The sequence below is a fragment of the Mustela nigripes genome, chromosome 6 (genome assembly GCF_022355385.1).
Source record: "Mustela nigripes isolate SB6536 chromosome 6, MUSNIG.SB6536, whole genome shotgun sequence".
In the NCBI taxonomy this organism is placed as follows: domain Eukaryota; kingdom Metazoa; phylum Chordata; class Mammalia; order Carnivora; family Mustelidae; genus Mustela; species Mustela nigripes.
In genome coordinates, this window is record NC_081562.1 from 73,486,295 (window position 1) to 73,497,879 (window position 11,585).

Here is an 11,585-nt window from a genome sequence, read left to right on the forward strand (position 1 = left end):
CAGAGAGGCAGGCCAGGCAGGGCGGTGTGGGTGGGGGATGGGAAGCAGGCTCCCCGCTGAACAGAGAGCCCAATGTGGGGCTCAATCCCAGGACCCTGCGATCATGACCTGAGCCAAAGGCAGAGGCTTAACCCACTGAGCCAACGAGGCACCCCTTACTTTAGCTTTTGTAACAGTGACTTTAACTCTGAGATTCTCTGATTGTGATTTATAATCTGCAGAAGAGTATTTTGCAGAAATTATAGGATCATGTCTGATGTATGTGTGAAAATGCTTTGTAAACAGGTAAAGCACAGTAAAAATTTCAGGTGTTTTTTTTTTAACAAGACTTTGATAAGCATTTAAAAATACTTGGTAATTTAACTTTTTAAATGTTTGTTTCTTTAACAGACACACTTTAATTTTTCATGAAAGAAAAAAAAAATGCAGATAAGAAGAATATAAGGACAAAATAACTTAATTCCACTATCCAGAGTCCCTGTTAATTTTGGCATGAACCTAGACATTTTTCTGAGCATTTAAAACATTTTAAATGTCTGTATTTCAAAAATCAGATCAAAATACTGTCATGCTATTTTGGAATTATATCTTCAAATCAACTTGTCACAAACAGCTAATACTAATTATACATTTCTGTATTCAGTCTTAAAAATTTACATGGCATTGGGGCGCCTGGGTGGCTCGGATTAAGCCTCTGCCTTCATTTCAGTTCATGATCTCAGGTTTCTGGGATCAAGCCCTGCATCAGGCTCTCTGCTGAGTAGGGAGCCTGCTTCCGCCTCTTTCTGCCTGCCTCTCTGCCTACGTGTGACCTTCTCCCTGTCAAAAAAATAAATAAAATCTTAAAAAAAAAAAAAAAAAATTTACACGGCATTTTACTTTTTAGATATACTCTCTTAAACCAGTACTCTACTACTGATAGATCATTTTTATTCATACACATATGTAAACAGTGTTGTGATGGACTATTTTGGGGGCATGTATTGGAGTAAACCCTTAGGTGAAATTCCTAGAATGGAATTACTGTGTCAAAGGGAAAGAACATCCTCAATGTTTCTTACTGTTGTCATACTGTTAGTAGATTGTATTGTTGTACTACTAGCAGTATATAAAAATGTTCATTTCTCTGAACTCACTTAAAAAAGAAAACTTTTAATTTTGAAGTAATTATAGACTTCCAGGAAGTTGCAAATAAATGTACCTTCCTAGGTCCTGTTAATCCTTCACCCCCTCTTCCCCAGTGTTGACATTTTACATAACTGTAGTACAGTAACAAAATGAGAAAATAGAATTGGTACAACCCAGAGCTTATTCAGTTTCACCACTTGTGAAATTATACGTACACTTGTGTGAGTATTCTATGTACTTTTGTGTGACCCAGGTGGCCTTTTATGTGCGTTAACTCCATAAAGACAGTATTGAACTCATTGGTGAATGGTTGGTTATTTTATATTTTTTGCAACTGGAGTAATACTTATTTTTTTTTTAACTTGGCAAAAAGTCAAGTGCTACATTTTTAAAAACAAAACCTCAAACAAACATATTACCCATCACAAAGGGTCTCGCAATAGTACAAAACATCCTACTTAAGATCTTTTTTTAAATATATATAAGTTGGCTTAAAATGATAGACGTTTTGTGAGAATATATATATATATATGGCATATTGAGGGAAATAAAGATTATTAAGATGAACCTTTAAAAAGCTTAGTGGGTAAGGTAAAACAAGGTAACACAAGGCACAATTATGTGGCAAACAGGCGTATAATCAAGTATTTTTATTTAAATACTATGTCTCCAGAAATGTGCTTATAACATAAATGGGGATTTTTTTTTTTTATAAGATTTTATTTATTTATTTGACAGACAGAGATCACAAGTAGACAAAGAGGCAAGCAGAGAAAGAGAGAGAGGAGGAAGCCGACTCTCCGCTGAGCAGAGAGTCCGATGCGGGGCTCGATCCCAGGACCCTGGGATCATGACCTGAGCTGAAAGCAGAGGCTTTAACCCACTGAGCCACCCACGCGCCCTATGGGGAGTTTTATAAGTAGTTAATAAAGCAAATAATCTGTGTAATCATTTAAGCCTTTAAAACATTGAAGAGAGACCAATTTACATTTCTCTCAGGACTGGGAGCATGCCATAGCTAAAGATGTGTTTAGGTTGGGCTCTGAATAGAATTTAGAGAGGCAAAAAGTAGAAGGGTGTTTTAGGCTTTGGTACAGGAAAGAATAATATAGGGTGTATGTAGAGAATTGCATATATAGTGATGGGATGTAACAGGAGGTAATGCAGCAAAGGCATCTAAGAACAAGATTGTGGAAAATCCAGTATCTTCAGATTTTGGAGAACTTCCTGCTATAGAAGTAAAACACTTTCAGTCAGAGGAGTATCCATTTTAGAAGGATAATTCTAGTCATTATGGAAGATTATTTGGAGAAGGGAAAGGTTGGAGGCAGACTGGTAATTTATTCGTTTTAAGTATAATTTAATGGCATTCAATTAAAGTCACACTATTGTCCAATCATCAAAAGGTGTCTATTTCTAAAATTTTTTTATCACTCCAACAGAAACTGTGTATCCATTAAGCAGTATCTCTCTGTTTCTTCCTCCTTCTGTCCCTGGTAACCTCTAATTTACTTTCTGTCTCTCTGAATTGGCTAATTCTAGATATTTTATATGAGGGGAATCATACAATATTTGTCTGTGTCCAGCTTATTTCACTTAGCATAATGGTAGGCTTGTACCTTCTGCTTAGACAACTGTAAGAAAGTATAGTGCTTAATAGAGAGTTAATTTGTTTAAAGCAGGAGCAAAATGTAGCCCATTGGCTAAGAAGGATTTTTACATTTTTAAATGGTTGGAAAAAATTCAAAGAATATTTCATGATGTTAAAATTACGCAGAATCCATATTCTAGTGTGTGTAAGTTTTATTGGAACACAGCTGTGCTTATTTGTTTGTATTTTGTCTATAGCTGCATTTTTTGCTCAGTGGTAGAGTGGAGTCGTTTTGACAGAAACTGTATGCCCTGAAAAGCCTAAACTATTTACTGGCTGGCCCTTCCAAGGAAAAGTTTGTCCATTTCTCCTGTAAATTCTGAATAAACAAATAAATAAGATACTGTTTTTTGTCTTTTAAAAAGCTTGTACTCGTAGAAAACTAGGGCAGAGAAAAGATGTTTAGTAGTTCCTAGTAAACTGGTGTTTTTTGGCAGAATATTTACTCTGTGTGTGTCTTTGCACGCAAACACATACATATACATTTGACAAATGCCTTTTGTGGAATGACTCTTCTTTAAAAGAAAATAATTAGAAACTCGTTCATAATGGAGTTGAGAACACATGGAAATGATCTAAATGTAATTATTTAACTGAGACTGTCTCAGAAAACAAGACTTTAAAAGCTTAATAGGAAGACTTTTAACTTGTAGCTTCTTTCCCTTTTAGTAAATAATGGAAACCATGTACTTCATTGCCTTTCAGATGCGGTGGTGCTAGGATATGTTATATTTTCCATGAGACTTTTGGGCGAACTTTAGAATCTGTTGACCCGCTAGGTGGCCTTAACACTATTGACATTTTGACTGCCATTAGAAATGCTACTGTGAGTATACTTAATTTTTAGATTTTTTTAAAAAAGAGGTTAAAGGTTTATTATAATTTTTAACCATTAGCACTGTCTTTTTAAATGAATTTTATTTTTGTTCTCGTACCTGATATTAGGAAGCACTTTTCATGAAAAATACCAAAAAACATCATTTATTTTAACCTAGGGAAGAACTGAAATTTTGTATAGCTGTAATAAGAGCTCAGAAATTTTTCTAGGGTCCTCGTCCTGCTTTGTTTGTGCCTGAAGTTTCATTTGAGTTACTGGTCAAGCGGCAAATCAAACGTCTGGAAGAACCCAGCCTGCGTTGTGTGGAACTGGTTCATGAGGAAATGCAAAGGATCATTCAGCACTGTAGCAATTACAGTACACAGGTAACTGCGAGAGGTCTCACGTGTCGGCTGGAGTGGTACAAGACAGGAAGTGCTGGTTTCTTATGGTGGGAGGAAACATGGAAGGTGGGCTAAAAATAACTTAAAATATGCATTTTCCTCATTGGAAAGTGATTTGAAGTAGTATGCTTAAATGTAGCTTAAATTCTAATTCAGTATTTCAGTGATTATTTAATTTTCCTTTAAACAAAGCAGTCTATTCTATTTTGCTTCCGTCATATATAGGAGTTGTTGCGATTCCCTAAACTTCATGATGCCATAGTTGAAGTAGTGACTTGCCTTCTTCGTAAACGGTTGCCTGTTACAAATGAAATGGTGAGCTGTTATTTTCACAAGTCATCATTATAACCACTGTTAAAGAAGTTTTTTTGTACAGCAATAGCAGTAATTTTGAGTTTAGGCTTGTTTCCCAGTGTATTAGGAAGGTAAAGAACTGAACCTCATTCTTATTTTGAAGGACACTTAAGTAATTCTGACACAAGGTACATTTTTCTTCATATTTTAATCATTGTTAGCCTGCAGCCACAGGTTTTCATGAGAATGGAGTTATTGTTGGGGATTGTGAATAGCTTTGCTCTATTATATAGCACCACTGATCTAATGGAAAATTAGTTTTTATCACCAGCCCCAGTATACTGAGCCTTTATATAGCAAGCTATTTTAACTCTGGTATATCGGGGTCATTTGGCCATTTCTAGTTTGCTGGTTTGAGGACCTAGTACTGTAATATCATGGTTGCTTGCTACTATTTTGTGGGTTGCTGCTATCTGTAAAAATGCTGAAATTTGGAAAAACATGGGATAAGCATTAGAGATTGCCTTTATGTCTCTATTTGTTGGCTGAGTGTTTTGTTTTGTTTCTTTTCTGGTCACTAAAAGTGCATTTGGGTCCTTGGTTCAGGAAGGTGGTGAGCCCCAATGGAGGTTTAAGGTTTACTAAGACTACAAAACCACTCTTGGAAGTGTAGAATGTGAGCGCTGCTGCTTGGATGTTTCCCTATAGCAAATGTGACCCCCAGGCTGAGAGGAGCAGGGATATAGTAAGCCTGATATCAGAGTTAGTGATAGCATGGAATCACTGGAATTTCATTTGAATAGATGTTTTTCACCTTGGTTCTTGAGGTTTCGTACTCTCCTGATACCTGAGATTCGTTAGGGCAGCACATATGAAGGAGTTCGTTTAATCTCTGCAGTGCTAGAGAAATTACTTTCAACTTTCCATTTGATTATTGTCCCAGTAGGATTTCAAACCACTTTGGAGAAGTGTCTGTTCAAGTATTCTGCCCATTTTTTGACTTGACTGTTTTTGGGGTTGAGTTTGAGAAGTTCTTTGTAGATCTTGGATATCAGCCCTTCTTTGTAGATCTTGGATATCAGCCCTTTGTCTGTAGAGTCATTTGCAAGTATCTTCTCCCATTCAGTGGGTTGCCTCTTAGTTTTGTTGACAGTTTCCTTTGCTTTGCAAGAGCTTTTTATCTTGATGAAATCCCAAAAGGTCATTTTTGCTTTTGTTTCCCTTGCCTTGAAAGAAGTCGCTGTGGCCGATGTCAAAGAGGTCACTGCTTATGTTTTCTTATAGGATTTTGATGGATTCCTGCCTCACATTGAGGTCTTCCATACATTGAGTTTATCTTTGTGTATGGTGTAAGAGAATGGTCGAGTTTCATTCTTTTGTATATAGCTGTCTCATTTTCCCAGCACCATTTATTGAAGAGACTGTCTTTTTTCCACTGGATATTTTTTCCTGCTTTGTTGAAGATTAGTTGACCATAGAGCTGAGGGCCCATTTCTGGGTTCTCTGTTCTGTTCCTTTGGTCTATGTGTCTGTTTTTGTGCCAGTACCATGCTGTCTTGGTGATCATAGGTTTGTAATATAGCTTGAAATCAGGCAACGTGATGCCCCCAGCTGTTTTTCTTTTTCAGCATTTCCTTGGCGATTCAGGGACTTTTCTGGTTTCATACAAATTTTAGGATTGTTTGTTCTAGCACTTTGAAAAATGCCATTGGTATTTTGAGCAGGATGGCACTGAAAGTATAGATTGCTCTGGGTAGTATAGAAATTTTAACAATGTTTATTCTTCATGAGCAAGGAATGTTTTTCCATTTTTATGTGTCTTCTTCGATTTCTTTCATGAGTGTTCTGTAGTTTCTAGAGTATAGATCCTTTACTTCTTTGGTTAGGTTTACTTCAAGGTATCTTATAGTTTTTGGTGCTATTATAAATGCAATCGATTCCCCCATTTCTCTTTCTACAGTTATTTTGTTAGTGTATAGGAAAGCAACTGATTTCTGCACATTGATTTTGTATTCTAACACATTACTGAATTTCTGTACAAGTTCTAGTAATTTGGGGGTGGGGTCTTTTGGTTTTTCCACGTAAAGTATCATAAGAAGACATACAGATGGCTAATAGATACATGAAAAAATGTTCAACATCATTAGTCATCAGGGAAATTTAGATCAAAACCATATTGAGATACCACCTTACACCAGCTAAAAGGGCAAAAATTCACAAGGCAGAAAACAAGTGGAGGGGGAGGTTGTGGAGAAAGGGGAACCTTCTTATACTGTTAGTGGGAATGCAAGTTGGTACAGCCATTTTGGAAAACAGTGTGGAGATTCCTCAAAAAGTTAAAAATAGAGCTACCCTATGACTCAGAAATTGCACTACGAGGTATTTACCCCAAAGATACAGATGTAGTGGAAAGAAGGGCCATATGAGCCCCAGTGTTCATAGCAGCAGTGTCCCCAATAGCCAAAGTGTGGAAGGAGCCTAGATACCCTTAAACAGACAAATGAGTAAAGAAGATGTCCATATACATGATGGAATATTACTCAGCCATCACAAAGGATGAACACCCACCATTTGCATCAACATGGATGGAACTGGAGGGGATTATGATAAGTGAAATAAGTCAAACAGAGACAGTTATCCTATGGTTTCACTTACATGTGGAACATAAGGAATAGCATGGAGGACATCAGAAGGGAAAAATGAAGGAGGGGAGATCAGAGCGGGTGATGAACCATGAGAGACTATGGACTCTGGGAAATAAACTGAAGGTTTCAGAGGGGAAAGGGGATGGAGGGTGGGTGAGCCTGGTGATGGGTATTAAGGAGGGTATGTATTGCATGGAGCACTGGGTGTTATACGCGAACAACATAAAAAAAAAATTTCAAACCATGTATAATATTTAAACCATGTGTGTCTAATTAAAGCTTATCAGTCATTATCTCAGGTCTTTACATGTGTCCTTTACTCAAATAAAGTTAACATCTTTTATATCTGATTATGAAATGTTTCTTGTTGAATCTGAACTGAAACTTTGACACGGAATAGCAGATGATCTGAGATTTTAATAGCAAAATTACATAAAGCCTTGGAACTTAAGATTTGCATCAAGGAATTTTTTTTCCCCCTAAAAAAGTACTTCTAACTATCTTACTTCCTAACCCCTTTTGAAGTGCAGTCTTAGATGCTGAGATATAAATAATTCAAAAGAGAGCAAATTATTCTGTAGCATAATATGCATCAGTTGGAACATATTTTTTGAGTATTGACTCAGGCATCAGTGTCCCATACTGTCTTTTTTAGAACTGTTCACAAAGTTTTACATTACCTAAAGTAGAATTAAGTCAACATGTTTTTGTATATAGCCTAATTTTATTTTTTTCTAGGTCCATAACTTAGTGGCAATTGAATTGGCTTATATCAACACAAAACATCCAGACTTTGCTGATGCTTGTGGGCTAATGAACAATAATATAGAGGTAAATACCATTTGAATTATCACTTTTGAGAGAAAAAAATCCGTTGTAAATCAGTTGTATCAAATTTACAGAGCATGGCATAACTGTAAAACACATGTGGGACCATGTTATTGTCTGGTTACATCCCAGGATGTATGCTGAAGGCATTATGTTATGTTAAATCTAATTCTCAAAACCACCTGGTGGCATTATTCTAATTTTCTGTTTACACAGCTAATTCAGAGGGGTCTAGGATTCACTGATTTAATGAATGCTCCCTTTCAGTAACTGTTGTAGTTTATTCAGGTTGAAGAGTGGAAAACTAAGTGAGTGTTTAAAATTGTTTCCATTGGCTCTGAAAGCTGGGAAGGAAACATTCCAAGATTTACATAAATTAATACATTTTCACCTGTACCAGAGTGGCTACACTTCATGGCTCTTTTTTCACGCATTTGAAGTGAATTTTGGAAGTTGTATAAGATCTCACATGGAGCCAACGCTGGTGGATAAAACAGTTTATCCACATGCTGTTTTTATTCTCAGCTACTTTTATCCAAGAACAATAAATTTTTTTGCTGCTCCTTAATCCAGTAAGACCTTAGAGTTCCCTTCTTTATAAAATTTCTTTTTATGCATATGGGTGGAGAGAATATTGTAAATGTGCAATTTGGGAATTGGAAGGGACTCTGGGTCATCAGCTTCAGTCCTTTGGTTAAACAGATGAGGACACTTTAACAGTGTTACATGAGTAGGGCACTTCAAGCACTTGGCAGGTGCACTAAAAAATAGTTATGTTAAAAATTAGTGTGTATACACTATCTTAGAATAAGGGTTTAGTTCTTGGAACATAGAAACCACCTTCAAGAGAAAACCGATGTACCAAATTTTCTGTAATACTGACAATGTTATTTATGATATGATTTCTGCTAAGTTTTGTTTTGTCTTAGACAAATGAGTATGTCTGTTTTTAACGATTCCATGACAAAGAACTTGATATTCTCATTAAATCTTTACAACAACTTTTTGAAGATAGGTAATGGTAACTATAGACTACAAAACTGAGGGCTTATAAAGAGTTGGTAACCTGTCCAGTTAACAAAGTTAAATAAGCCAGGACTATTGTCCAGGATAGCCAAGGTTATAACTGGTTGGTAACAGACTATGATGAGAATTTCTATGATGAGAAATTCAGAAAATTTTTGCAGGAGCAAAAGTCTCCTGCCTTTTGCTTTGTGTCCCTCTTCAAAATGTACATTTTAATTATTCTGAAGATTGTTGAAATCCACATATTTTTATCATCTGATACATTTTTTTAATCACTGGATTCCCTCACGAAAAAGATGAAAATCAGCCAAGTGTCTGTCAAAAAGAAAGTCTTTACGCATAAAAGATCACCGTAGAAGCTTTGTTAACATCTTTTTTGCAGGTTTGAGAGTGCTTATGAAATGGTTTCTTCCTAGGAGTAATTTTGACTTTATTTAACCTAAATGCTTTCCTGTGTCTTTGTCGCTGCCTGCCAGAGAGCCAGGAACACCTCCATCTTTCTCTGTTGTCCCTCTTGCCCCTGTCACGGTGCTTGATAACAGGTGTTCACTGCCTGTTGACTTGAATTTAAGAATTTTTTTTTTTAAAGATTTTATTTATTTATTTGACGGAGAGAGATCACAAGCAGGCAGAGAGGCAGGCAGAGAGAGAGAGGAGGAAGCAGGCTCCCGGCTGAGCAGAGAGCCCGATGCAGGGCTCGATCCCAGGACCCTGAGATCATGACCCGAGCCGAAGGCAGCGGCTTAACCCACTGAGCCACCCAGGCGCCCCTATATTTAAGAATTTCTTAAGCTTTGTACCAGAGCTACTTGATAGTACTGGTAAATTAGAAGAGTGGGCGGTCAATCAGTCTGTTAAATTAGGTTACAGAAAGAACTGTTTTCACCACGTTTATTTCTGGGAGATGGTTTAGGATAAAGAAAATGAACATCCTTAAAGGATGACCTCCACCACAGGTATTTATAGGGTCTTGTGTGTGGGAGTTTTATGAATTTAACACACAGGTATGCAGGTTAGAGTGATTTTTTTCAAGGATTAGTTTTCTGTCATCTGTGCATTTAAGATTCCACATGGTGTGCTGGAGGGTTGTGCACATGTTTATGTGGGGACAGTTTAAATCAATGACTTCCAGTGGGAAAGGCAGAGATGTTGGCCCATCGCCCCTCAACTGAGAATCCCCCATACAGGAGCCACTGTTACTGACGTTGTATTGTATCCTTCAGGTGTGTTGGGCAGAAAAAAAGATTGAGAAGCATTGGGTTAAATGATTTCTTGTTTGTTTTAAAATAAAATTGTGGCATGAGTCCCAACAGTGAGAGGATATACTGTAAGTTATTCCACACTTTTTAATTCAGCTGAACATTTTTTAGTAGGCTTCCCTTTCAATGCTCTGATAAACACTTTGGTTTGGTTGTGTTTTATAGGAACAAAGGAGAAACAGGCTAGCAAGAGAATTACCTTCAGCAGTATCACGAGACAAGGTAAAAAAAAAATAATATTTTAAAATCATATTCCCAATATGCAAAGGATTGGTAAGCCTTAATACAACTCAGTTCTAGGAGTAGTGGTCTTTTCTTTTTCTCCCTTTACTATTCCATTGGAACTATTTCATTGTTTGAGTAAAGGTCTGCAAGTTTAAAAAGAGGTTGAGTAATTTAAAGATGGTATTTTGAACATTAGATGGTATCTTGAATACATTAGAAAAAATGCTTAAAGGTGGGTTTTAAGCATTAAGCTTTTATTTTTTTAGAAGATTTATTTTACAGGGGGGTAGAGACAGAATCTCAAGCGGACTCCATGCGGAATCTGCATGCACAGAGTCCCATGGGGCTTGATCTCAAGACCATGAGATCATGACCTGAGCTGAAACCGAGAGTCAGAGGCTTCACCGACTGAGCCACCCTAAGTATCAAGCTTTTAAACCAAAGTTTATGGTGACTTTATCAACTTTATAAAATTAGTTGAAATGACCAACAAGAAGGTATTTTGGGAGGGAAGGTAAATATGCACATAATAGATGTTTTCTATAAACAGTTGCATAGATTAAAATACATGTATACAAATCTGTTACCTTGAATTCTTTACCAGAAAAGATCTTAACAGATTCTAGAAATAAAAATGAAGCTTTTGATGGATTTTCCTTAGTTATTCATCTGAAGAAGGCTTTTAACAAAGGTGATAACAGTCTAGTACAAGGAGTAAGGAAGAACAAATAATTTTATATCTCATGGTTGCTTTTGTTTCTCATGGTTACTTTACTATTTTGATACAGAGAAGAACAATTTACACTCATAGAATGTTTCTGAATGCATTTTTGGCATCCTTGATTTTCTTTCCCTGCATTTTTTGCCTTTAGTCTTATAAAGTTCCAAGTGCTTTGGCACCTGCCTCCCAGGAGCCCTCCCCTGCTGCTTCTGCTGAGGCTGATGGCAAGGTCTGTTCTGATTCTTAATCTAAGCCTGCATGCCTAGTTGTTTGGTGCAACATAATCATTTGGAAACAACACACTGTACACTGAACATTAATGTGGGATGTGTGCTAAGGTTAGATCATTTTAGTCTAATAGGAATTTTAAATTATATAACAATGTATACTTCATAAATTGTTGACATGCCTTTCTTTTGCTTACAATATAGAAGATGCGCACGGAAAGATAATTTAAAGAGGAAATTATCCTGCACTTTTGAAATTCAAGCTATTGGTATTTAAATTTTGCTTGTTAAACTGCATGTTTTAACATATCTTTTAACAGTTAATTCAGGACAGCAGAAGAGAAACTAAAAATGTGAGTC

At 36.5% G+C, this 11,585-nt stretch overlaps 1 protein-coding gene across 8 annotated transcripts in view; it reads left to right on the top strand.

The window, feature by feature from the left end:
- The window catches only part of DNM1L (dynamin 1 like), a 49,049-nt gene that overhangs the window by 34,337 nt on the left and 3,127 nt on the right, over positions 1–11,585 (top strand). For 2 of the 8 annotated variants that reach the window (XM_059402881.1, XM_059402875.1), the window contains 7 exons: positions 3,485–3,605; positions 3,827–3,982; positions 4,226–4,315; positions 7,678–7,770; positions 10,218–10,274; positions 11,150–11,227; positions 11,546–11,578. In XM_059402881.1, coding sequence (XP_059258864.1) covers positions 3,485–3,605; positions 3,827–3,982; positions 4,226–4,315; positions 7,678–7,770; positions 10,218–10,274; positions 11,150–11,227; positions 11,546–11,578 — 628 coding nt within the window. The remainder of the gene's footprint in view (positions 1–3,484; positions 3,606–3,826; positions 3,983–4,225; positions 4,316–7,677; positions 7,771–10,217; positions 10,275–11,149; positions 11,228–11,545; positions 11,579–11,585) is intronic. The other 6 variants (XM_059402882.1, XM_059402876.1, XM_059402877.1 and 3 more) reach the window with 3 other exon arrangements.